At 46.8% G+C, this 27,993-nt stretch overlaps 1 protein-coding gene across 1 annotated transcript; it reads right to left on the minus strand.

Annotated features, from left to right (window-relative positions):
• Positions 1-438: 438 nt before the first annotated feature.
• sec11a (SEC11 homolog A, signal peptidase complex subunit) lies at positions 439-27,910 on the minus strand. Its single transcript, XM_038784242.1, has 6 exons — positions 27,729-27,910; positions 16,655-16,764; positions 14,545-14,694; positions 11,595-11,714; positions 2,428-2,485; positions 439-2,343 (listed from the first exon to the last, which is right to left on the minus strand). The coding sequence occupies exons 1-6, from the start codon at positions 27,777-27,779 to the stop codon at positions 2,293-2,295; spliced, it is 540 nt and encodes a 179-aa protein (XP_038640170.1). The 5' UTR covers positions 27,780-27,910; the 3' UTR covers positions 439-2,292.
• Positions 27,911-27,993: the final 83 nt, after the last annotated feature.

A 27,993-nucleotide genomic window follows, 5' to 3' on the forward strand; every position in this document is an offset into this window, starting at 1 on the left:
AACTGTACCTTCCAAAACAACGACCATTGCCATCTAGAAGGACAAGAGCAGCAGATATCTGGGAACCCCACCACCTCCAAGTCACTCACCACCCCGACTTGGAAATATATCACCGGTCCTTCGCTGTGGCGAAATCCTGGAACTCCCTCCCGAACAGCACAGTGGGTGTACCTACACTTGAAGGATTGAAGCGGTTGAAGGCGGCAAATCACCACCGCCTTCTGAAGGGCAACTAGGGATGGCCAATAAATGTTGGCCAACCAGCGACACCCACATCCCATAAATCAATTAAAAAATAATAATCTCTAGAAGTTAGGCACTAAACATGCCCAAGATAAAGATGGCTGAGAAAACAGGGTCAGATTATAAACACCAAATGGGAGAACATATCTTAAATATCATAGAACTAAATGAACAAACACACCAAGACAAGCTGCAAATTATAGAAATGTTTTTTATTGACTTTCCAAATTCCCACCACTCCAAGGAGATAATTTGCAAAGGGGATTCCCGATGGGGACAGGGCCAGAGTGTCCACACTATAATCGCACAAGGCAGATTGGACCCAGGCCATCGTGAAAACAAGGGGCTCCGCTCCCTGAACAGTGTGCTGGAAATACCTAATGGCAGTGCACAAAAACAAAAAAAAAAAGAGTTCCAGTCTGTTTATTTAACTGTAAATGAACAACCAAATGTGCTCCAGGGAGATTGGGCTAAAACAAATTTTTTTTTTTTAAAAAAGGCCGTGGAAATGAGCAACTTAAAAAATTCCACTCATGTAAAATTATTCCAGATCCACTTGAGGGGGGAAAAAAACAAGACAGGTATGACTCAGTTTGTGCTTTAAAACAACAAAAACAAATAGTGGAAGGATTGAGGGAGGGGAACATCTCAAATGAAGAATGGATGAGCAGACACTTCATACAATGCCAACTGTATAAGAAAAACGACAGACACAAACCTAGAACAGAACAGGCCAAGTCTATCCAGAATGAATCACTTGAGAAAAGGGGATTGTGTGTTACTCCCAAGCAAGCAGCTACCAGGGCAGTTATTGGGATTTCCAAGTAAGACTTCATTGGGTCTTCCAGAGTTAGGAGGAAGGGGGTCTCTGTATTCTACTTTCTGTTACAAACTACCAAAGTCATCTTCAACGCCCACCTATAAAGGCTCATCAAGCCCGGTTGCCACAGCATTTCAATACAAACAAATGCTTTACGTACATAGTCCTACATGTATATATATTAAAAAAAAAATGAAAATTGTGGATGGACGAACTGGTAAATGACAATCAGGACCACAAATGTAGCAAGATGGTCACCAATTTTTATTCACAAACCCTTTCGTTGGCCAAGTATAGGACATCAGATAGGATTTGGATGCAACACTCCCACATCTCTGTTACCACATACAAAAGGATCACTCACACAAAAACTCTACCACCATCTTACTGAAGGTGAATGAAAAGATTGGGATAGTAGAGGTGAGTTTGAAACGGACCCAACTGCCCAATAATCCAATTCTAATATCTACATTACAGTAGTCTTTGGGTTACAGCACCTCCCAGCTTTTTATTGTACTGTAGCTGCTTTGGTTAGAAGTTATGTGAGGTTTCCAAACAGTTTGAGGGACCAGGATTTTGGGAAAAATGAAAAATCGCTTTATTGTCACGATTAGGCTTCAATGAAGTTACTGTGAAAAGCCCCTAGTCGCCACATTCCGGCGCCTGTCCGGGGAGGCTGGTACGGGAATTGAACCGTGCTGCTGGCCTGCTTTAAAAGCCAGCGATTTAGCCCAGTGAGCTAAACCAGTCCCTTGTGTTCACGGAGGTGATCTGCTCCACTACGCACAGGAAAACACATTTGCATTTGTACTGAAAGAATGATAGCAAACCAAAGCTAAAAATCTGCCCCGTACATAAGGACCCAACTGGTTTCAATCTCACGACCCGCGACCCCCCCCCCCCCCCCCCCAAATTTTACGCCTTCCTCCCCAACCGAGTGACCAACTCTGGATTACGTTAGAAGAAGTCTAAATTCAGAAACCAAAAGTAACGGGGAAAGTTTTCATCTTCACGGTGACATCTTTCGGTCCATCACTAAGGAATATTCCTCCAGTACTGATCGCCATCACAAAAATAAAAAAATACTGAATCAACAGGATTCCTGAAAGCAGGAATCCACGGGAATAAGCTGCAGAATTGCACGACTGCTGGCCATCTTCTTCATTTGAAAACATTTGGCTTGGGGTGAGAAACTCTGCTGATAGCCGCAGGCAAACCCCACCCATTCTTCACTCCCGATGGACGAGGACAAAGAGCCCCAGCAGGACGAGTACTGCATACTGGAAAACAGATCACTGCGTCAGTAAAAGCAAAACACTTCCACGCTCAAAGATTAGCCTTCAAAACAGGAGTTAATTACTTACCTTAAATTTTGGATAGTCATTCATCAGGATGGTCACGATACCAATGTACGGGACAAACCTGGAAAAATAAGATGTTTGAAATCTGTTAGGCAATTTGCAATAAGACTATCACAATTCCAATGAGAAGCCTTTTAACTAAACACAGCCTTGCAGAAATCGCCCACCTCCAAAGAACCAATGTCCAATCTTGACGCCTCAACGAGTACATGAGCCAGACCACAAGGTCCCACCATTCATTCATGGATTAGAGATAGAGAAAGACAGAGGAGAAAGAGAGTGCGTGTAGATCGGATGTCCCTGGTCCGGGGAAGGGAAGGCCTGACGAAAATAAAAGATGGACTCCAAAATACTGGGGAAAAGTCCAATTACTTTGAGCAGCTGCAGGCCGATGAGAGAGAGAGAGAGAGAGAGAGAGAGCGAGAGAGCGAGAGAGCGAGAGAGCGAGAGAGCGAGAGAGGGGTGTTTGCTTGAAACCCAGTAACAAGGCACAGATCAGGTCAGATTGTCACACGTAGCTCCATCCAATATTTCCTACCAATTAATCCCTTGTTTTTATTAATTCCAAATTTGATTTAATGCACCAGTCGAGCTGTGCAAGTTGCGCAGCGTCAAGGCCAAGCACAACATCAGGTCTGGAGGCAGGGAAATCATTGACGGGACGGAATTTTGCTGTCCCAGCTCTTGGGCAGACAAAGCTTGTTGGCGAAATTGGGACTGACAGCTCGAGCCTTCAAGAATTCTTCTCCGGTGCACCCTTCATTGATGCGTCATCTTTTCCAAAGAGGGTTGGCAGTAGAGGGTGTGGGGTTAGGTGCGGGGGGGGGGGGGGGGGGGGGGGGTTGCGGGGGTTAGAAAGAGGAGGATTGATGTTGTGGGGTTAGGGTAAATGGGGGAGTTTGGCTAACTCCACAAAGAGATTGGGGATTAATGATAGAGAACACATTGGCAACATGCTAATAGGCAGAGGTCCTTTTAGTCCAGATTCCACTTCAGAGACTGCATATTTTAACAACCCAGGTCTCAAACTAGCTGGCATCAGTGATTACTTTGTTAATCACAATACTCAACGGCCTTTGTTCAATGAGCATCTTTAATCTAATCAAACATTTCACGGTGCTTCACTCCATTTTCTGACAATCACAATTCCTTTAAATTAGAAAAAGATCCCAATGGCTTTTGGATTGAACATTGGCCGTGGACATGACTCATATGAAACACAAGAAACAAGGGAGCCATCCAGGTGTCTAACGGTCAGCTGGTACAAGTTTTATTTTAATCAGACTGTGGATGTAATTAAAAGCTCATCACCTCGCTGCAATTACATGCAGCTCAAGTACAAAAAGGGGATGGAAAATTGAATTTCGGACAAAGCACTGCAACACTGTTTAAATTCACAGGATTCCAAAATGGACTAGGTGGTGATGTGCAGATGCTGCAATCTTTCCTGTGCGAGAGGTACCTTGCAAAATGTGGGGGCAAACTTGAAAATGAGCAGTTTCAGCGGTCCGCCACGCTTCTAAATTTAAATCCTCACGAAGCTGCAAACTATCGCTTCAGAATAGGCTCGCAAAGGATAATCATTAAACTGCATTTCTTGACATGTTTCAGGTAGTTACGTTGTAATTCTCTTCAATTTCGTTAATAATAGGTAGCTGCCAGCTTAAAATGTTATTTTATGATAATTCTCCAGGAGGCAGAAAGTATCAGACATTAACATACACATCAGAGGCAATCCAAAACGCTCAAATGCCTAAAGTTATTTACATTACACTTTCCTACTTCAATCTAATGATAACAGCCAGTTGCATTTCATCGTGAACAGTACGGTTGTGACGTACATATAGAGTATACAGAATACTTCACTTGTTAAAACTACACTTTCTTTGTGCAGTTAGCCAAGCTCATCATTTACCCCAACCCCTCTTCCCTAATCCCACACCATCAGCCCCCACATTTTTATTTGAAATATTAAAACTGGCACTTCTGCACACCAGGCATGCACCACTATTGAGGAAGATCTCAAACAGGACACACACCCTATTAAATTGATACCAAGGTTTTTCAAAACGGATGGCATGTGCTGCTGTCGATACAAGACAATCAAATCAGAATGGTTCGGGGGGGATCAAAACGATCGGCAACCCTTTTACCTTGCAGGCATGGGGAGGCAGTGTAACGGTGGTCTTGTCTCTGGATGAGGGTAATAATGCTCTGGGGACACGGGTTCGAATCCCATCGTGGTAGATGGTGAAATTTGAATTCAATCAAAATCTGGATTGACAACCATGAAACCCATTGTTGGAAAAACTCATCTGATCACAAATGCCCTTTGGAGGAAGGAAATCTCCCGTCCTTAAATACTGGCCCAGCCAGCAACGCCCACATCCCATGAACAAATTTTTTTTTAAATTCAATATTTGCCACGTCACACTTAATTTAAAGGAGGGAGTGTGTTTGGGGAGTGGGTGGGTGTTTTTGTCTTCTGTGCTCTGGGACCAACAGCAAGGCTTCCTTCCCTTCCCCCTCCTTCCTCTTGCTGGCGGTGAAGCGCTGTTCAACTGGTGGCAATAAACCACCTCATTTGCATGAGATACAATGCAGACAGTGGCACTGGCAGCCAGGGCACAATGATAAATGAGACATTCAGCTAGGTTACAGGGTGGCGTTGTGCAAGTTACACTGCAGTTGATGTAACAAATGTCAAAGACTCGGCCGGCATCTCCGCAACTGTCTGCTGCTAAAGAATATATTCTATGCTTCATGATCTTGTACAATTGATGCAAGACTTCTGCAGCTTGCTGCACTCACAGATAACGGGTGCAGCACAGAATTGATGATTCACCATCCATGACTGTTTAAAAGAAAGCACAATTACATTGCTGATGTATTGGTCAGTGTATCTGTACAAGTTGCTGCTCTCGGCCTCTTCACTTCATTCAAATGTTTAGGAAGACGTGACTGATTACAGGACTAGGCCTGAGCGCACTTGCGTCTGTGCTGCACCATGTTATCTGTGCACCTTGCATTCCCATTGCTAATCAAAGTCATCCTGCCCTGATATTCTGATCAAAATTCAACAGTTGTGTCGTGTACGATTTAGTCATCACAGGAACGAAGTGGCTTCAGAGATCAAAAATCACAAGAGACACCAAAAGGTAAAGAAGGCGGGGGAAGGGGTGTGGTGAGAGTTGGAGAGAGAGAGAGACAGAGAGACAGAGAGACAGAGAGAGAGAGAGACAGAGAGACAGAGAGACAGAGAGACAGAGAGACAGAGAGACAGAGAGACAGAGAGACAGAGAGACAGAGAGAGACAGAGAGACAGAGAGAGACAGAGAGACAGAGAGACAGAGAGACAGAGAGAGAGAGAGAGACAGAGAGACAGAGAGACAGAGAGACAGAGAGAGAGAGAGAGAGAGAGAGAGAGAGAGAGAGAAAAAAGTCAGAAAATGCATTTCTCTTACTCAAACCCGCCGCTGAACTGCTTTTAAAGTATTAGGTTCAGAACTGGAGTCAAGAGCAGAGGGACGTCCTCCTGTGCCACACAGAAGCACTCTGTGCTAATGATTCCCCCGTTAGCAAAACATTCCAGTTACCACCACAAGAAGCAGGACTGAAGTTTGATGAGTGACCCCTCAGTCAACAGCTCAGCTTTGTGCCAAAAACCTCCCTCCATGACTGAAGGTAACAATTCCATCTCGGATTGGTTTTAAAAGCTGAAAATAGAGGAGGAAAGCATTTTTATCTAAAGTGCTTTCCTAAAAGCACTTGAAAGAAACTGTATGCGTGCCAGGAATGATAAATCCCCAGTCCCCCTCTATATTTTAAAAGGCGGCAGGCTATCGGAGACAATTGCATGATGCATCTTTACCCAGTATGTTCATCACCCATCAGCTGCCATTAAGCTACATGATCACTGGCACCCACCCTGGATCTGGATGCCAATCACAAGGATCCAATTCAATTAAAAACAAAAGGTGCGTGTTGTTCTAGCAAGTATCCTGTCAACTGAAGATGCAAACATTTTAACAGCAAAAGAATAAATAACCAGAACATGCTGTTTTTGAAAAAATTATTTTACAGGACACGGCGAGACCAGCATTTTTATTGCATGTCGCTCATGGTCTTGGGGCAAGGTGGTGGTGAGCTGTCTTCATGAAGCGCTGCAGTCCACTCCAGGTACACCCACAGTGCTGTCAGGGAGGGAGTACCAGGATTCTGACCCAGTGTCAGTGAAGTGACTCTGACCCTACAAGGGTAAACGCATCAGACTTTAAACAATTTAGTTTAAAACCCTTGCACGACAGAATATCCAACTGATCAGTCAATAAAATAATCCAACTCTGAACTGGAAATGTTGATCAATTTGCCTCTAACTGACCCTGGATGACATTGTACTCCAGACAGTTCAAAGCCAACTTTGTACCAATAGGTTCAAATGATCCAATAAAACAGCATAATTTTGTGAAAAATATTTAATCCAAAAATCTGAATTGTGAAGTGTTGCAACATTAATGACCAAATCCGCTGTACGGCCTTGTACAATCATTCTGCACAGTTTGGGTCAGTTAGTATCTGGATTGGAGGTTAGCTCTGATTTAAAGGTATTTGGGTATGGTGTGATAGAACATAGAACATAGAACAGTACAGCACAGAACAGGCCCTTCGGCCCTCAATGTTGTGCAGAGCCATGATCACCCTACTCAAACCCACGTATCCACCCTATACCCGTAACCCAACAACCCCCCCTTAACCCTACTTTTATTAGGACACTACGGGCAATTTAGCATGGCCAATCCACCTAACCCGCACATCTTTGGACTGTGGGAGGAAACCGGAGCACCCGGAGGAAACCCACGCACACAGGGGGAGGACGTGCAGACTCCACACAGACAGTGACCCAGCCGGGAATCGAACCTGGGACCCTGGAGCTGTGAAGCATTGATGCTAACCACCATACTACCCTGCTGCCCCAATTTGGAGGTTTCAAACAAAACCAATCGTTAAGTTCAAAGTGCAGCCTATTGCTGAAGGATTTCAGCATAGATAAACTTGAGCTACTATATTTCAGAAGAAAAAGGTCACATATTACTTGGAAGAGTTTAGGCATCTGTGAAAACAAACAAAAAGGGTCAACGAGGCACCAATGAGTGAAAGGAAAATGAACTCGAGGGGTTATCTCCAGAGGTATAGAATTGAAAAGGTGAGAGATTATATATAATAAACTGTATAGACTCTTGGTCAGGCAATATCTGGAAGGAATGTGCACAATTCTAGGTGCCATATTTTAGGGAGGATACCAAGCATTGGAGAGGGTACAGAATAATTTACAAGGGGTTAGCAGAGCTGAAGGCTATACCTATCAGGAAAGTATGACCAGCCTGGTCTCTTAGATCTTGAAGATTGAAGAGGCTTTTAAAATTATCAAGAGTTTCGATAAGAGAAAGTGTGATCCCACACGACCTGTGAGAACGATCAACCGATCTAGCCAAGTTCTGGAGGGTCAACGGTCAGCTGACTTGCAGCCCAAGAGGAAGTGATTTACCCACAAGTGGCTGGAGCGACCACACAAATGTAATGACATAAACTTTGCAACCAAAGCAAGGTCAGTCTGTGCATTAGTTTAAAAAAAAATTAAATTTAGAGTACCCAATTATTTTTTCCAATAAAGGGGCAATTGGCATGGCTAATCCACCTATCCTGCACATCTTTTGGGTTGTGGGGGTGACAGTCACGCAGACACGGGGAGAACGTGCAAACCCCTCACGGACAGTGACCCAGGGCCGGGATTCGAACCCGGGTCCTCAGCGCCGCAGGCAGCAATGCTACCCACTGTGCCACCGTGCTGCCCTTGTCTGTGCATTAGTGATCCCCTGTGAAAATTCACAAACTATCCACACAAATGAATCTGGATGGTTACATCACGGATATAAATCATGATGTGGAGATGTTGGCCTTGGACTGGGGTGGGCACAGTAAGAAGTTTGACAACACCAGGTTACAGTCCAGCAGGTTTGTTTCGAATCACTAGCTTTCAGAGCACAGCTCCTTCCTCGGGTGAATGAAGAAGTGGGTTCCAGAAACATATAATATAGACAAAGTCAATGATGCAAGACGATACTTTGAATGAGTGTCTTTGCAGGTAATTAAGACTTTACAGGTCCAGACGGAGTGATTATCCCTCTCTCCAGTTGCTCCCCGTCTCAGCATCAGGGATCCGGGTTCGATTCAGTGGCCTCGGGTCACTGTCTGTGTGGAGTCTGCACGTTCTCCCCATGTCTGTATGGGTGCTCCGGTTTCCTCCCACAGTCCAAAGTCGTGCAGGCTAGGTGGGGTTGCAGGGATAGGGCCTAGGTAGGGTGTACTTTCAGAGGGTGGGTGCAGACTGGAGGAACACCACCAGTGTTACCTCCACAACACCCTGAAAATCCATTGGCAGGATGGACACACCAATGTCAGTGCTCTTGCTCAGACCAACATTCCCAGCATCGAAGCATTGTGCACACTCGATCAGCTCTGCTGGGTGAGCCACGCTGTCTGCATGCCTGACACAAGACTCCTGAAACAAGCACTCTGCTCAGAGCCGTTGCGGCCACAGCAAGCGAGCCCCAGGAAATGACACCCTCAAAGCCTCCTTGAAAAAGTGCAACACCCCCACTGACACAGAGGAATCCCTGGCTCAGGACCTCCTGAAGTGAAGGAAAAACATCCTGGAAGGAGCTGAACACAGAATGACTGCACTTCATTGGCTGTAACGTGCTTTTTGGGACGTCCTGTGGTCATGACAGGTGCAAAGGAATGGTCCTTGGTATCCACCAGAAACATGTGGCAGAATGTGAGGATCACCCATATTCTGAAAGATTTTTTGTAAAAAATAAATTTAGAGTACCCAATTAGTTTTTTCCAATTAAGGGGCAATTTAGTGTGGCCAATCCACCTACCCTGCACATCTTTGGGTTGTGGGGGCGGAACCCACGCAAACACGGGGAGAATGTGCAAACTCCACATGGACAGTGACCCAGAGCCGGGATCGAACCTGGGACCTCAGCGGCGTGAGGCAGCAGTGCTAACCCACTGCGCCACCGTGCTGCCCCATATTCTGAAAGATGTTTGATTTTGAATGATCTTTTCAGAACCTGCCAAAATTGTTTCCCTTGGGTTAGCTTGTTGGACGTGCCAAACAGGGAGATTTCTGTGTTTCATACCATTTAAAATAGCTAGAGATTAAAGCAAATCTGTTCTCCCTCACAATGGTTCAAGATGGGCAAGAATCAGTCTCTGTATCAAGCAGACATGCATGGAAATTCATGCAGATTATCTCAAGACAATTTGTTTTAATGCAAAATTGGGTTGTACACCTTCAGGGTATTATAAGCACTGTCGTAGCTACTCACTATTTAGTATCCGCATATTAGGTAAATTGGACATTCTGAATTCTCCCCGCGTTCCCGAACAGACGCCGGAATGTGGCGACTAGGAGCTTTTCACAGAAACTTCATTGCAGTGTTAATGTCAGCACACTTGTGACAATAAAAATTATATTATACAGCAAACTTTTTTTTATTATAAATTTAGAGTACCCAATTTACTTTTTTTTTTCCAATTAAGGGGCAATTTAGAGTGGCCAATCCACCTACCCTGCACATCTTTGGGTTGTGGGGGTGAAACCCACGCAGACACGGGGAGAATGTGCAAACTCCACACGGACAGTGACCCAGAGCCGGGATGGAACCGGAGACCTCGGCGATAGGAGGCAGCAGGGCTAACCCACTGTGCCACCCATTTATACAACAAACATGATCTCAACTGCCTGCTTTGGGCTGGAGCCTGGGAGTTTCTATCAGGCTCCAGGATTTGAATTTTGATTGCGAATCATTGTTTGAATATCCAAATGCAGCAGTCCATCTTTTTTTTGGACAAGGTGTTAAATTGAGGCCTCGCCCGTAGACGATCCCATGGCACCAATGATGCCCCGTGAGCTTCACAGCGGTTTGCATCAGGAGATCGGCAGCTTGTCAGACTGAAATAAAGACACTTATTGTGGATTTTTTTTTAAAAAGCCAGGAACGCAATTCTTTACCTCAGTTACCATTTGTCTGTTTGTAATCTCAGCCGTTTTCTCTGCTGCCTGCCTCGTTTTGGTTCTGCCTCCCACCCTGTTGTTCTGGTAACACAATTTCTCCACCTGAAGATCACACTTGAACGTCCAAACATGTGAAATAGGAGAAGAGGTAGGCCATTCGGCCCCTCGAGTCTGCTCCACCATTCATAAAATCGTGACTTATCTCTGTTTTTAAAATAAATTTACTGTACCCAAATTATTTTTTCCCCCCAATTAAGGGGCAGTTTGGTGTGGCCGATCCACCTATCCTGCACATCTTTTTGGGTCTGTGGAGGCGAGACCCACGCAGATACGGGGAGAATGTGCAAACTCCACACGGACAGTGACCCGGGATCGAACCCGGGTCCTCGGCGCCGTGATGCAGCAGTGCCAACCACTGTGCCGCCCTTGACAGATCTGTTGTGTGTTGAGTTCTGCATTCCCTATCTACCCCCGGTAACCTTTGATGTTTCTGCCTCAGGAATATTCAGCCGGAGGTAGGGAGCCCCAATGTCACGCACACGCGAGGAAACATCTTCGCCACGTCCACCTTGTCAACCAGGTATCCATCTGGAACCTCGTCCAATGCGTTCACACCCATCCTTAAACAAAGAGACCAAAACTGCACGAAGAGGAAACAAGTGGGCTCGAAATGCTAACTGGCGCCTACAGATGCTGCCAGATCTGCGGGGTTTTCCCAGCACTTGCTATCCTTACTTTTATGTTCAACTCCTCATGCAATAGGATTCTATTAGCCTCCTTGATGCCATGCTGCACCTACAGCCTAAATCTTTGTGAATCATGCACCAGGACACCCAAATCTCTCAGCATCGCAGTCGCCTGGTGTTCCAGCTTCAAGCCATAAAATCAACAACCCCCCATGAAATTAACCAGCACCCCCCCCCCCCCACCCAAAATCATAAACCTTCAACAGAAACACAAAGGCAACTTTATAAGCAAAAAAATTAATTGTGGAATAGCCATTTCCATTTGACCGTGCAATTGAGTAAAATCTCCTCATTGCAGCAGACCAACCAACAAGGTCATACACGACATATCCATAACTTACCCACGTGCTCGCCCCACAACGTCTTTCTTCTCTAGCCAGTGTTGCCCCTGTTTGTACAGGCCTCGGTCATCAACAGCATTGTTGTCACCTTTTGTCAGGAATTTTATGTCTCCATTTTCCCTAGAACAGGAGAATGAGTTGTGTCAGGTGGTTTTCACAATCTGTGCGATGTACAAAATAGAAGTTAAGTTAGCCTGAACTTGCATGTCTTGCTATTCTTCCAACCATGGTTGACAAGAGCCCTCCACTGTATCCGTTGCCTTTTCTGCACTTCTGCCCTCACTCCTTCCCGTTCCTCCCACAACGATAGGATTCTCCCTGCACTCACCTTCCACCTCATTAGCCTCTGCATTCAAAGGATCCTCTGCCATATCAACTGGGATGTCACTACCAAATGGCTGCCCACCTTGCCCCTTTTTAGCATTCCAAAGGAACCATTCCCTCCATCAGCCCCCACTCCCCAATCCCGACGGCACCTTTCCAAGTACAGGAGATGCAGCACCTGCCCTTTTACCTCCTCCCTTCCCACCATCCAAGGCCCCAGGCACTCCTGCCAAGTGAGACAGCAGCTTACTTGTACTTCTTTAAATAATCTAGATCCACAATATGGTTTCTACTGTGGTGGTTGGGCATGGACAGGGCAGATAGGGAGCAGTTGTTCCCCTTAGTTGAAGGGTCAGTTACGAGGGGATTTGAGGAAAAACCTGGAAGGCCCGTAGCCTTGAACGTTATAACGTGCCAAGTGCTAGCAAATGGGATTGAGGTAGGTAGGTCAGGTGTTTGTCATGTGTCGGTACAGACTCGATGGCCTGAAAGGCCTCTTCTGTATTATTCTGATTGGGTTATTGCTTCAAAATACTTCTCTTTGGCCCACAAGCATGTCACAGGGCTTCCATTTCTGGGTCATTTTTATTCTCTACCTACTCATGTGCCATTGAAGCGCAAAGGGCAGCACCCTCAACATTTGATTGGACACTTTGCACCTTCTGGACTCAACAGTAAATTTACAATTATAGAGCAGAATGTCTGTCCGCAATTCTTTTTGCTGGTTCAGTTTTTTTCTAATTTCTTTCTTAATTCCTTTACTTTGTGTTTGGATGGCTGCTTTCCTACCATTCCCACCTCATCGAGGCACATCTTTTGTTTAGTTACTGGCCCCATTACAACTCCCTTCGGCTTTTCACCACAGAAACTTTCGTCATTGAATCTCTCCTGTCAGAGATTGTCCCTGATACTACTCTTCTCACCCCACCCTTCTTTCATTTGCTCAAAACATGTTACATTTCCCAACATGTTACATTTAACCCTCCTCTCAGCACCAATGAAAAGTCACGGCCCACGATGTTGTGCCCAACTAGTCTGAAACTAAGATCAAATCAACCTACTCCCAGTCATTGTAGTGCACTCCATATGCCTATCCAATAACCGCTTGAAAGTGACAGAAAAGTCACAGCTTTGAAATGCTAATTCTGTCACTTTCTCCACAAATGCTGCCAGATCTTCTGAGTGTTTTCAACGTTTCGTCTTTTTATTTCAGATTTTGATTATCCACATTATTTTAGTTTTTGTACTTTTCTACCCCCCTACCCTGCGAAATAAAAGCCCTTGCATGTAATAAATGCCTTTATTACCAGGGGGATTGAGTTTAAGAGCCGTGAGGTTATGCTGCAACTGTACAGGACCCTGGTGAGACCACATTTGGAGTATTGTGTGCAGTTCTGGTCACCTCACTATGGGAAGGATGTGGAAGTATTGGAAAGGGCACAAAGGAGATTTACCAGGATGCTGCCTGGTTTGGAGGGTAGGTCTTATGAGGAAAGGTTGAGGAAGCTAGGGCTTTTCTCATTGGAGTGAAGGAGGATGAGAGGTGACTTGATTGAGGTGTACGAGATGACGAGAGGATAGATAGAGTAGACGTTCAGTGACTTTTTCCTCGGGTGGATGGAGCTGTTACAAGGGGGCATAACTATAAAGGTGGAAGATATAGGAGGGATGTCAGAGGTTTACTCAGAGTGGTTGGGGCGTGGAACTATGGTAGTGGAGTCGGAACTTTCAAGCGGTTATTGGATAGGCACATGGAGTGCACTAGAATGACTGGGAGTAGGTTGATTTGATCTTAGTTTCAGACTAGTTGGGCACAACATCGTGGGCCAAAGGGCCTGTACTGTGCTGTACAGTTCTATGTATATTCCACAGGGGGCGCAGCACAGTGGTTAGCACTGCTGCCTCACAGCGCCAACGACCCGGGTCCAATTCCAGCCTTGAATGACTGTCCCCGTGGAGTTTGTCTGCATGGGTTTCCTCTGGGTGCTCCGGTTTCCTCCCACAGTCCTAAGATGTTCAGGTTAGGGTGGTGGTCATCGTCCTAGATATGATGCTCTTTCGGAGGGTTGGCGCATTGCAGACGTGATGGGCCAAATGGCCTCCTTCTGCACTGTAGGTATTCTATATATGCATCTCTCTGCTAAGTGGGCAGCCAATGCCAACACAGGCTTGCTTCATTCACCCCAAAAGTAAAGGCAGCACACAATACTAGGAGTTACTCATCGAAAAACGTCCAAATATAAACTTCAAACACACAAATCAAAGAGTGCGTACACCAGTGACAGTAATATCGATCTTCAGATATGGAAGAGTTCCTTCATTACACTTTCCCAGTGCTACAATACACTTGGTGACAGATCAGATCAGTCCCTCCTCCCTGTTGGGGATGCGGTGGGAGGGCAGGATAAGAATGGGTAACGGATCGCTAACAGGGCATTGTGCCGATGAACCATCACTCGCCAGAGAAACTTGGGGAGTAAAGAAAAACATGTACACTCTAAAATGCTACCCCTCTGCCGTGCAGTGCACCAAATTGTCACGAGCCACTAACTCGAGCAAGACAGCACCCGAAAAGAATAATTTCCAGTTCACAAACCACCAGGATTCCCGGATTAGAAGCACGTACTTCTCATGAATTTTCAGCACCCTGTGTACTATTGGAATTTCTCGTCCTTCAATCCGGAAAACCACAATTTCGCCAACTCGGATGGGATCTTCTACACGGTTGGTCAGGAAGAGGAGGTCACCTCTGTGGAAGGCAGGTTCCATACTCCCACTGAAATAAAGAGAGATAAATCAAAAGCCTGATCTTTGTCCATCAGAGAAAGGGCAAGTCGCAGGATGAAACCCAAGGTCTCCCAGCACCTTTTCATGCCTGTTGCGATTAAGATTCTACCAGTGCTTTCTGGTGCCTTGCTATCGCTGTCAACCGGGTACCCACAGTAGATAGCAGATTGTCTCCAGTAGATGTCACTGGATTCAAATGAGAAAATCTACTAGCCCACAACCCATTTGTCAGTGTGTTTTCAAATAACGTTTGGGGATCACATCGAGTTAATTAGGATTAGCGAATTATTCAATTCCGACCTATCCTTCAATTCTGTCCATTTACTGTAGAGCGCATAACTTGATCCATTTAAACAGTTTGCTGGCTGAGTCAGGCATATGGAATAACTGAAAACACTGATCAGGAAACATTTGTAGGGACAGAATAGGAGCAGGCTCCCAAACCAATGATTTTTGGTCATGACCTGAAATATTTAACGGTTTCTCGCTCTCCACAGATATGGCCCATTCTGCTGAGCATTCGCAGCATTCTTGTTTTTCCCCCTTTCCAGCACCTGCATATTTTCCTTCCAAAACATTAACGCAAAACGTACAAATTACTTAAACCATTCGGCCCATCGAGCTTGCTTCCCCCCCATTCAATAAGATCATGGCGAATCTGATGTGACCTCATTGCCACTTTCTTTCCTAACCCCCTTACCCTGTGAATAAAAATATATCTAATTAATCTTTAAATTTCGGCAATGATGTCGCCTTTACTGCTCTCTGGAGAAGCTCAAAAAGCTCTCAACAAAATCGTCCCATTTCCGTCTTCAACGAGAGACCCCTTACTTTTAAAATGGGGCCACCCCCCCTTGTGGCAGTCTGTCCCACAGGGGGAAACACTCTCTCAATGGACCCCTTATTTTTAAATGAGGTCCCCCTCTTGCAGTCTGTCCCACAGGGGGAAACACCCTCTCGACATCCAAACCTGTCAAGCCCCTTCAGGATCTTCCATGTTCCAATAAGATTACGTCTCATTTTTCTAAACCTGTTTACCCTTTCCTCACAGGATAGCCCTTCGCCCCAGGAATCAGTCCTTCGGCAGCATCCTCCAAGGTCACCATCGCTACCACCCAAAAAGCCAGGGGCAGCAGATAGCTGGGAACACCACCAGCACCTGGAAATTCCCCTCCGTCACTCACTACCCAGACTTGGAAACATATCGACTGTTCCATCACTGTCGCTGGGTCAAAATCTTGGAGCTCTCCCCAACAGCACAGTGGGTGTACCTACACCTCATGGGCTACAATGGTTCAAGACCGCTCACCACCACCGTCTCAAGGGCAATTAGGGATGGGCAATAAATGCAGGCCTAGCCAGCGACGCCCACATCCCACGAACAAATCAAAGAGTGCGTACACCAGTGACAGTAATATCGATCTTCAGATATAGAAGAGTTCCTTCATTACACTTTCCCAGTGCTACCTCCTTTGAACTGCTTCTAATGTATTGTGCCCCTTCGTAAGCAAGGAGGCCAAAATTGTACACCGTACTCTGGATATAGTTTCACCAACACCCTGTACAACTGTAACAAACATCCTACTTTCATATTCCATTCCCCTTGCAATTAACAATATTCTCCTGGCAATAAAAACAATATTTTATCTGTCTTCCTAATTATTTGCTGTGCCTGCATATTAACCTTTTGTGATTCATGTACGAGGATACCCAGGTCCTCATCTATGTGCTCCTCCTACCCAGACAGGACCCATTATCCATTAAGAACGATATCGAAGTTATGGTAGGTGGATGCTGCTGTTCCAACTGCGGATCCAGCCTTTAAAAAGAGGCAGCTCACTAAAACAGCGACAAAGACGATACACAGATATATGTCGAGCAGGGCTGGTGGGAATCCAAGACAAGCCACCTTCATACCCGAATAAAAGAACAATCGATTTATCACTTACCTGAGTACAACTACAATCGGGCTTTCGCTCCCCGTCAGAACCATCAATCCTTTCCAGATCATCAGTGCAGAAGACACAATCATGCCAAAATTCAACACCTGATAATACAACTGGAACAAGAATCACTGGATTAAACACGTGACAATGCTTCTGGAATGACTGTTCATATTTCACAAAGCATGAAAAAACGTCAGTTTAGCTGCACTGGTCTTTTGTCCCCAGTGAACATCATCACAGCCCCTCACTCAATCCAGCTTTCCAGTCCACTTGTAAAGACCATCTTTGCCACTGTCCACAACTTAGTGCAATATAGAACATGATGCAGAGACAAAAAGAGAGACCAGGGAAAACTCAACACCAACACTAGCCAAATAGAAGATTCTGGAGTCCTCCAACAGCCATCAGTCCTGTATTGGACAATAACTCAGCAATGACCCATTGCTTTTCTTTCACAGAATCATAGAATCCCTACTGTGCAGGAGGCCATTCCACCCATCATGTCTGCAACGACCCTCCGAAAGAGCAGCTTACCGAGGCCCACTCCGCCCGATCCCTGTAACGCTACCTAAGCTGAACACCATGTGTCAATTTTATCATGGCCAATCCCCCTAACCTGCACATCTTTGGACTGCGGGAGGAAACCCACGCAGACACGGGGAGAACGTGCAGACTCCACACCTATTTCTCCCGATGTCTCACTTTGCCTTTAGAATTCTGTATGTTTCCAAATCGATAATTCAGTGAAATGGTAACCAGTGATCATAAGCCCACATGGGGCACAGCAAACTGGCGTCCAAATGCACCAACTACCGTGTGAATCAGTCGTCCAACGCATCGCAATTTGGATTGGATTTGTGTTTATTGTCACATGTACCGAGGTACAATGAAAAGTATTGTTCTGCGTACAGGTCAGACAGATCATTCCGTACGTGAAATGAAAATACATTGTAAATACACAATGTAAATACATAGGCACAGGCATCGGGTGAAGCATACAGGAGTGTAGTAGTAGTAGTATTCAGCAGAGAAGATGTGTGAAGAGATCAGATCAGTTCATAAAGAAAAAGACACACAGTTGTTACAATCTCAATAAATGACGACAATTATGTGAAGGATTCAGATTCCAAGGTTAATTTTCAGTACCAGAGAGGTTGCCTGCAGTAGTTGAGTTATGGTGCTGTTCAAAGGGTGTTCAGACGGAATGCCTTAATTTAACTGTGGTGGGATTAGTCCATATCCAAGGTGTTAGGACAGGAGCTGCACACCATTACAAACATATTAATGGGGAGGCAGAAGGGAAGATGTGATTTCTATGCAACAAAGGAAGCAGCAGCAGATCTTTAACAGCAACATCCACATTAGTCCGTTCAACCCAACCTTGTCCTTTCACCACAGGTTTCAGAAAATAAAGCGGAGTCTCACTTTATACACGTTAGAAGCGGCCTCCGTACAGAAACGTTTAGCTGAGGTACAGCTGGGCTACCAGCAGGAACGAAATGTCAAGAGCAGCCGAGTGGTTGTAAAGACGAACCTGGTTCACCTAATGACCTTGAGGAAAGGTAACCTGCCACTCTTACCCATGACATGATTGGTGTAGAGCTCTAAATTGTGCCCCAACAAGCCAATTTAATTGCAACTCAAAGCAGTCACCCACCATCTTATCAGCAACCAGTGATTGGCAAAAAAATGTACTTATACCAAAAGAACACATTTTAAAATAGCAGATGGGAGCATGGGAATGGCGGCATTCGTGATCTCTGGCTCTACCTCTTTGAATCCTTAATTTTATACTAATGTACATTCCTTAATTATCGTATTTTGGGATATATGTCTTGTACTATGTCCCTTGATGATGCTGGTCAGAGGATGATGAGGAGCCGATCTAATCCTGGTTTGATTGAGGCAGTCAGGAGGTGGCTGGGGCAGGGTTCAGCTCGCAGTGGTGCGGTTTCTGGGGAACGGGCCTACATTTTGGTGGTGCTGTCAGCCTCAAGGAGGATGGTTGCTGCTACAAATGAAGTTCTGGTTGATGACCGTGGTTCAGGTTTTTGGTGCTCACTATGAGAGAATGGTGGAAAACACAGGAGAGAATCCTGGTATGAGGGGGACTTTCCCTGGTGGGGGCTCACCTTCGGTCCTTGGAATTCCTGCTGCATGGTGGCTCATCCATCCTGACCGACTCTGGGAGTAAGGGCTGGACAAGGCGTTAAGACATAGGGGCAGAATTAAGTCACTTGGCCCAGGGTCTGGGCCCCTGTCTGACATTCTGGTCACGGTCTTTGCCTTTTTAAGTTCCGTAGGTGGTGTTATTATTCTGCAGTTAATCAATAATTCTGGACTTTGCGATTATGCTTCCGATTTCAGGTTGCCGTCTTTTCTCCTGACAAGGGGGTGTGATGTGCGTTGGTTATCCTGTTTTAGCAAAAACTATACTGACTCGGTAAAGTGATATGTGGTTTGTGGACAGTATTATACATTATGTACTGTAATCCTTGTATCCACAGGAAAGGCGTGCATTTTACACACCCCTTTTAGATCTCCTTTGATCCCATCTTGTTCAGTGCATTGGGAGGCATTAACTGCACTGACCATAAGCCAGATCACGGTAGCACAGTGGTTAGCACTGTTGCTTCATAGCGGCAGATTAGATTCCCGGCTTGGGTTACTGTGTGAAGTCTGCACGTTCTCCCCATGTCTGCGTGGGTTTCCTCCAGTTTCCTCCCACAAGACCCGAAAGATAATTTGGACATTCTGAATTCTCCCTCAGGTGTACCCGAACAGGCGTCGGAATGTGGCGACTAGGGGTTTTTCCACAGCAACTTCATTGCAGTGTTAATTGTGACACTAAAGATTCTAAAAGAAAAAAAAAATCTAAAGCTGCTGGTCCGCTCTGTATACATACATGGAACGATGATCATTCTGTCCTGAGTCTGAGTTTGGGAATATGTTCCAATGTGTGTTAAAACAGCCTTTTTAGAACTGGGGTTCTCTATTGTTATGGTGGGGTTCAAGAACCCACGATTGGCTCCTGCTGGGTTAGACAGGTCTGGTGTCCAAGAGGAGGGGGTTACAGTGTGTCACTGGTCCCTTTGACATCGCTGGAGTTGAGGGAGGTGTGTATATTGGTGCGTGCCCAAACATTTTATCCAGAGCTCTAGTGGTTTTTGCAGGTAATTGTCACGTGAGAAGATGTGCACCATTTTGCCATGTTACATGGCAATATCCTTCTCTGCCTTGTTCTCTGGTGGTGCGTAGAGCGATACCAAGTTGAATCTAATGATTGCATTGAGCCAGTTACATCCATGTATGTTTTTTTTTTATGTTTATTAAAAAAATTCATAATAAATCGGAACAACCCGTATCAAACAAAAAGTACAATAGAAGAAAAAATAATTAAAAGACAAAAACACGCAACACCCAATCAATTTAAAGACAAAACCTAACCTAACCCCCCCCCCTAAAACAGCTGGTCGAGACGAACTCCTTGAAAAAGGAAATAAATGGTAGACCCCTGATGGTGAACTTGCCATTCAGACCAGGGACATCGCCAGATTGCCCCAATCCAATACATTTTATCATTTCATCAGAGTGTAATGGGGATTCCAACTCACCACTCCTCTCCACAACTGTTGGGATGGGTAGTCTGTCCAAAATGTCAGACTTGACCAACCCATCCGCAGGAGGCTCCGATCGATAGAGATTGCGGTAAAAAAGATTCAAAAGCTGCATTAACCCGAGGGGGGGTCAGAAACGAGGTTACCGCTCGAATTGCGTTTCCGAGAGATCTCGCGGAGGCTGTCTGCCACTTCAGCGGCTGAGCCAGAAGAGGACTGGCTTTCTCCCAGTATTCATAAACATAAAACCCCAACAATTCAACATGCCCGTTGACTGAACCGAAAACCCAATTACAACACGCCCAACATGTGTCTTTTGATGAAAGGAGTCATTCTCTTACAGCTCGAAGAAATAGTCTTTTCCCTGGAAAGCGGAGCTTGGTAGATCAAACCAAACTCTCTTATACAGGGTGGCCTTGACTAGCGTCGCACTCATGTCCTGGTAGATGTATGATGGGCTCAGTCCAATTCGGGAGGGGATGTGAATCCACTCTCACCCACCACCTTGCCCAACGTGCCCGTGAAGTATATTGTGAATACTGGGTCCTCCATCTCGTCTGGCAACCCCACAATCAGAATATTTTGCCTCTTGAACCCATTTTCCAGAGTCATTCACCCTGGCTCTCAACAATCTATTTGTCTCAATCAACAAAGACTATTCCAGTTCCAGCGAAGGCAATTCAGTCACTGTGGCCGGAGAAGGTCACCTCAATATCTTTGATCGCGGCACCTTGGGTTTCAACGGTCTGATTAGTTTTCCCCCAGAGCCGCTCGAATGGGGGCCAAGGCCTATTCGATTGATTTGAGGTCTTCAGCCAATACGTTGGTGCTTTTCGAATTCCTTCGCCATGGTACGAGAAAGCACCTTAGTCATGAGTGGAATGAACGGAGCACCAGAAACTGACCCTGCCATTTTACTTGCTGACGAGCTCAGAGGGCTCTCAGGCTCCATCGATGGGTTTCTGCTCCCAGCCTTCTTTTCCCTGATTTTTTGGGGCATTTCAGTCGTACTAGACCCTTAATCACAATAACTGTGCGGGTTTCCGAGTGTAAACAATCCGTGGCACACAGAAAAGGGGCAGAAAGTACAATATCGCAGCGGGAGACACCTCGTGCGCATCTCCCCCCTACATTACACCACCAGAGTCTCTTGTTTCCATCTATGTGGAGACTTCATTTTGTGCTGACCCGCTCCACTCCTGTGGTTTTGATGTGTTATTTGTTAAAATGAAAAACTTCTAGTAATTTTGTTTAAAAGCAGCTATCACTTGTACAAATAAGCTTTTTTTTAAAAATTAAAAGTCAATTATTTCCTGTGTTTAGCCCCTGGTATCTAATAATAATCTTTATTGTCACAAGTAGGCTTACATTAACACTGCAATGACAGGTGCAGCATTGTGCATTAGCACTGGGACTACGGCACTGAGGACCGGGGTTTGAATGCCGGTCCTGGGTCACTGTCTGTGTGGAGTTTGCACATTCGCCCCATGTCTGCGTGGGTTACACCCCCACAACCCAAAGATGTGCAGGTTAGGCGGATTGGCGATGCCAAATTTCCCCTTAATTGGAAAAAAATAACAATTGGGTACTCTTAAATTTATTTTTAAAAATACTGCAGTGACTTAACTGCGAAAACCACCTAGTCGCCACATTCCGGCGCCTGTTCGGGTACACAGAGGGAGAATTCAGAATGCCCAAATTACCTAACAGCACGTCTTTCGGGACTTGTGGGAGGAAACCGGAGCACCCGGAGGAAACCCACGCACACACGAGGAGAACGTGCAGACTCCGCACAGACAGTGACCCAAGCCGGGAATCGAACCTGGGACCGTGGTAGCTAACCACTGTGCTACCATGCCGCCTCCAGGGATTTAGACAGCTGTTAATCAACAGAAATCTCTTTCTCAATAAATGAGTTGAGAGTCCCACAAGGTGTTCTTGTTCCAATTTCCATCCCAAACATGGGATACTCTGACAGTGGCGTTTAGACGGAACAAGTTGAAACAAAGATCCACCTGAACAGTGACTATAATTCTCTGGAGACCAAACTATCCAGGAGTCAGGCAACAAGGTCAGCTAGCGCAGGAAGAAATGCTTCCACGTCCAGGGCCAATAGATACAGTATTCAGCAACCAGATGAAGGGCTGGTTACAGGCCGGGAATTCTGTGGTGAGTAACTCACCTCCCGACTCCCAAAAGCCTGTCCACCATCTACAAGGCACAAGTCAGGAGTGCAAAGGAATACTCTCCACTTGCCTGGCTGAGAGCAGCTCCAACAACACAAGAAACTCAACACCATCCAGGACAAAACAGCCCGCTTGATCGAGATCCCATTCACTTTCTTAAACATTCATTCCTTGCAGCAAAAGTGGCAGCAGCGTGTGCCATCTACAAGATGCACTGCAGCAACTCATCAAGGTTCCATCAACAGCACCTTCTAAACCCACAACCTTTACCTAGAAGGACAAGGGCAGCAGATACATGGGAACACCACCACCTGCAACTTGCTCTCTAAGTAATACGACCTGGAGTGATATTGCCATTACTTCACGGTCGTTGGGTCAAAACCTTTGAATGCTCCCTCAATTGTGTGTTTCTACACCTTATGGATTGCAATGGTTCGAGAAGGCAGCTCTCCACCACCTTCTCAAGGGCAATTAAGGCTGAGCTAAGGTCCAGGCAGCTAAACCCACATCCCACGAATTAATTTTTAAAGAAGATTGTTCATGAAGAAAGTCACCATAGTCCCAGATTACCATTGGCTACTTTCCCCTTTGAGGGGGGAGAGCTGACTGGCAGTGATTTAACCCGAGGATCACCACACCTCAGGCGCGGGGCAAGGTTAAGAAGAACCTCAGCCGGTACGGGAACTGAACCCACACTATTAGCCTCTCTGCATCACGAACCAGCTGTCGAGCAAACTGCACTAATGGACACCCCCCGCGCCCCCCCCCCCCCCTAGGATGTGGCAATGAGCAACATGTACATTAAACCCCCCCCCCCCATTGTTGTCTTTTGAATAAATCAGCAATGCGTACATCAAACCCCCCTTGTCGCCTTTTGAATTTAATGCAGAAACATATTCAAGGTCCATTGACAAGGGGATTGGGGGGGGGGGGAAAAGAGAGAGAAAGAGAGAGAGAGAGAGAGAGAGAGAGAGAGAGAGAGAGAGAGAGAGAGAGAGAGAGAGAGAGAGAGAGAGAGAGAGAGAGAGAGAGAGAGAGAGAGAGAGAGAGAGAGAGAACAGGAGGAGAGAGTAGCATTAGAAAATTGCGAGATGGACGGCACTGGGACTACGGTGCTGAGGATCCAGGTTTGAATCCCGGTCCCTGGTCCTTGTCCGCGTGGAGTTTGCACATTGTCCCCATGTCTGCGTGGATTTCACCCCCCATAACGCCAAATGATGTTCAGGGTACATGGATTGGCCACGTTAAATTGCCCTTCAATTGGTAAAAAAATAATTGGGTACTCTGAAAATTTTATTAAAAGAAAATAAAATTGAGAGACACAAGTCAATAAAATAAAATACTAATAAACCTTGCATTTGACAGCCGACAGCCAAAGCACTGCTTGGAATCTGTGACAATGAAAGTGTTCTGCAAACGTCACCACCGTGGCAAAAATACAAAGCCCATTTCAAATTGAATGTTCACACTTATTTTTTGCAACAAAAGCCTCATATATCATGGGACATAATTTTAAGGTGATTGGAGGAAGGTATAGGGGAGATGTCAGAGGTCGGTTCTTTACACAGAGAGTGGTGGGTGTGTGGAATGCACTGCCAGCAGAGGTGGTGGAGTCAGGGTCATTAGGGACATTTAAACGACTCTTGGACAGGCACATGGACAGCAGTAAATTGAAGGGGTGTAGGTTAGGTTGATCTTAGATTAGGATGAATGGTCGGCACAACATTGTGGGCTGAAGGGCCTGTACTGTGCTATGTTCTATCTCAAAAAGACCTGTTTTAGCCAAGTAACAAAAATAAAAAACTGTTCCCGAATCTATTCAAACATCCACCCGTTTCTCAACCATATGGTGGGAGAGTTTTGTGAGCAGTGACTCTCCCCAACACAATTTCTACCAGGCTGCCAGCATTCCATATGGGAACCACCACCAGGTCTCAAACATCAACACTTCCACGTCACCCTTGGTGCTCGGGCCAAATCTAGACGCTTCAGTCAACTGTTCTCTCCAACATAGGCAACTATATTACAGAGGGGAAAATATCATCTGGGGAAGAACAAAGAAAATTACAGCACAGGAACAGGCCCTTAGGCCCTCCCAGCCTGCATCGATCCAGATCCTTTATCTAAACCTGCTGCCTATTTTCCAAGGATCTACTTCTCTCTGTTCCCCACCCGTTCATATATCTGTCCAGATGCATCTTAAATGATGCTATCGTACCCGCCTCTACCACCTCCGCTGGCAAAGCATTCCAGGCACCCACCACCCTCTGCGTAAAAAACTTTCCACGCACATCTCCCTTAAACTTTTCCCCTCCCACCTTGAAATCGTGACCCCTTCTAATTGACACCCGCACTCTTGGGAAAAGCTTGTTGCTGTCCACCCTGTCCATACCTCAATTTTGTAGACCTCAATCAGGTCTCCCCTCAGCCTCCGTCTTTCCAATGAAAACAATCCTAATCTACTCAACCTTTCTTCATAGCTAGCACCCTCCATACCAGGCAACATCCTAGTGAACCTCCTCTGCACCCTCTCCAATGCATCCACATCCTTCTGGTAATGTGGCGACCAGAACTGCACGCAGTATTCCAAATGTGGCCTAACCAAAGTCCGATACAACTGTAACATGACATGCCGACTCTTGTACTCAATACCCCGTCCGATGAAGGCAAGCATGCTGTATGCCTTCTTGACCACTGTATCAACCTGCGTTGCCACTTTCAGGGTACAATAGACCTGAACTCCCAGATCTCTCTGTACATCAATTTTCCCCAGGACTTTTCCATTGACCATATAGTCTGCTTGAGTTAGATCTTCCAAAATGCATCACCTCGTATTTGCCTGGATTGAACTCCATCTGCCATTTCTCTGCCCAACTCTCCAATCTATCTATATTTTGCTGTATTCTCTGACAGTCCACCTCGCTATCTGCAACTTCACCAACCTTAGTATCATCTGCAAACTTGCTCATCAGACCACTTATACCGTTGTCCAGATCATTTATGTATATCACAAACAACAGTGGTCCGAGCACGGATCCCTGTGGAACACCACTAGTCACCTTTCTCCATTTTGAGACACTCCCTGACACCACTACTCTGTCTCCTGTTGCCCAGCCAGTTCTTTATCCATCTAGCTAGTACACCCTGAACCCCATACGACTTCACTTTTTCCATCAACCTGCCATGGGAAACTTTATCAAAACGCCTTACTGAAGTCCATGTATATGACATCTACAGCCCTTCCCTCATCAACTAACTTTGTCACTTCCTCAAAGAAGAACCGTGAATCTCTACAAGCTGCAACAGGGCAACATATGGAGGGAGGTTTGAGGTTACATACATGGGACGGGCGGAGTGCGGTAATTGGTGGGAGGGGGCAACGGCAATGAGAACTTGCATTAATGTAACACCTCTAACATAAAACACCCAAACGGTGTTTCACAAGAGCCCAAACAACAACTACCTGCATTCATAAAGCATTTTTGAAGTGACAAAACATCTCCCCTGCCCACCTCCCCCCTCTAGTTCACAAAACATCACAAAAAAGAAAGCTGGACCCACCCCACTCCCCAAAAGCCCCATGAGGAAATATTGGTTCAGGTGGCTGATGGCTCAGTCAAACATTTTAACCAGCTCGGCAGAGAGAGGGAGGGGGGTGGCTGATGTGGGCCCTTGGCACCCAGGCAGTTGAAGTCAGACGCCTGTGGCACATGGATCAAAACCAGTGATGTTGCCTCACAGGGACACGGGTTCAATTCCGGCCTTGGGTCACTGTCTGTGCGGAGTCTGCATGTTCTCCCCATGTGTGTGTGGGTTTCCTCCGGGTGCTCCGGTTTCCTCCCACAGTCCAAAGATGAGCAGGTTAGGTGGATCGGCCATGCTAAATTTTCCCTTAGTGCCCAGGGATGTGCAGGTTAGGTGGGTTAGCCAAGCTGTCCCTTAAGAGTCCGAAGATTGGGTGGGGCTACAGGAATAGGGCAGGGGGTGGGGGTGTAATTCCTGGGTAGGACGCCCCCGCGGAGGGTCGGTGCAGACCCAATGAGCCGAATGGCCTCCTTCTGCACCTCAGGGGCCCATCCTGGGGGGGGGGGGGGAGATTTCACAGAGGTTGGCAAGACCAGAGAAGATTTGGAAGGAAGGTGATGTTAAAGCGGGGAGGGGGAGGAGGCCTTGGAGAGCTCTGGGGAAGATCCAGTGGCGGGGAAGGCGATATATAAATGAAATTCTTTAACCAAGGGGGGGGGGGGGGGGGGGGGGGAAGAGAGATACGGACAGGATTTGGGGTGAATTAGGGGCCGGTTGGGGGGTGAACTCGTAAAATTTACAGTACAGGAGGCCATTCGGCCCATCGAGTCTGCACCAGCTCTTGGAACGAGCACCCTACTCAAGGTCCACACCTCCATCCTATCCCCATCACCCGGTAACCCCACCCAACCTTCTTGGACACCAAGGGCAATGTGGATCTTCAACAAACAGCAATCCACCTAACCTGCACATCTTTGGACTGTGGGAGGAAACCGGAGCATCCGGAGGAAACCCACCCACACACGGGGAGAACGTGCAGACTCCGCACAGACAGTGACCCAAGCCGGAATCAAACCTAGGACCCTGGAGCTGTGACGCAATTGTGCTAACCACAATGCTACCATGCTGTCCCCAAAAGGAGGGGAGGGTGTATGGGTGTTTGGGAGGGTGAGGGGTGGGTATGGGGTCAGTGTAGGGGGAGTAGGTGGTGGGGGTGTGTATGGGGGGGGTGGTGGGGGTGTGTATGGGGGGGGGGGGGGCAGGAGGGTGAGGGGGGGGGAGAGAAGGAGGAGGAGAGTGAAATGAAAAAATGAATGAAAATCACTTGTCACGAGTAGGCTTCAATGGAGTTACTGTGAAAAGCCCCTAATCGCCACATTCCGGCGCCTGTTCGGGGAGGCTGGTAGGGGAACTGAACCGTACTGCTGGCCTGCCAGCCCCTGGAGTTGGGGGGGGGGGGGGGGGGGAAGCGTGAGGGGATGGGGATTGAGGGGTGGGGGAATGGAGGGGAGGGGGGGGATGGAGATGGAGGATGGAGGGGTGGGGGATGGAGAGGGAGCGTATGAGGGATGGAGGGGGATGGAGGGAGGGGAGGGGAGGGAGTGAATGAGGGGGAGGGGTGGGGGATGGAGGAGGAGAGGGAGTGTCTGATGGATGGGGGGGTTGGGGGGAGTGGGGGGAGGGGACCCGGCTCCGGCCGGGGAGCGGACGCGGTTCTCGGGCTCCGGGCGCCGTTCCCGCCTGACCCACCTGCCGCTTGTTCATGCGCCGCACGTCGTTGAGGAAATCCAGCGACATCATGGTGGCCGCTGCCGCCAGCGCTCCGCCGGCTCCGGGGGGGTTGATGGAGCCGCCTTCAGCTCAAAGGAATCTTCCCTACAACCGCCACCGGAACCGGAAACCCCCACCAGAAGCTGAATCAGCGCAAGCCCGGACCGGACATCCGGGAGCGCGCCGCCCTCTGGGACGTTTAAAGGGACACCCACTCTCTGAGATTTAAAGGGACCTACCCCCA

The sequence above is a fragment of the Scyliorhinus canicula genome, chromosome 24 (genome assembly GCF_902713615.1).
Source record: "Scyliorhinus canicula chromosome 24, sScyCan1.1, whole genome shotgun sequence".
Classification (NCBI taxonomy): domain Eukaryota; kingdom Metazoa; phylum Chordata; class Chondrichthyes; order Carcharhiniformes; family Scyliorhinidae; genus Scyliorhinus; species Scyliorhinus canicula.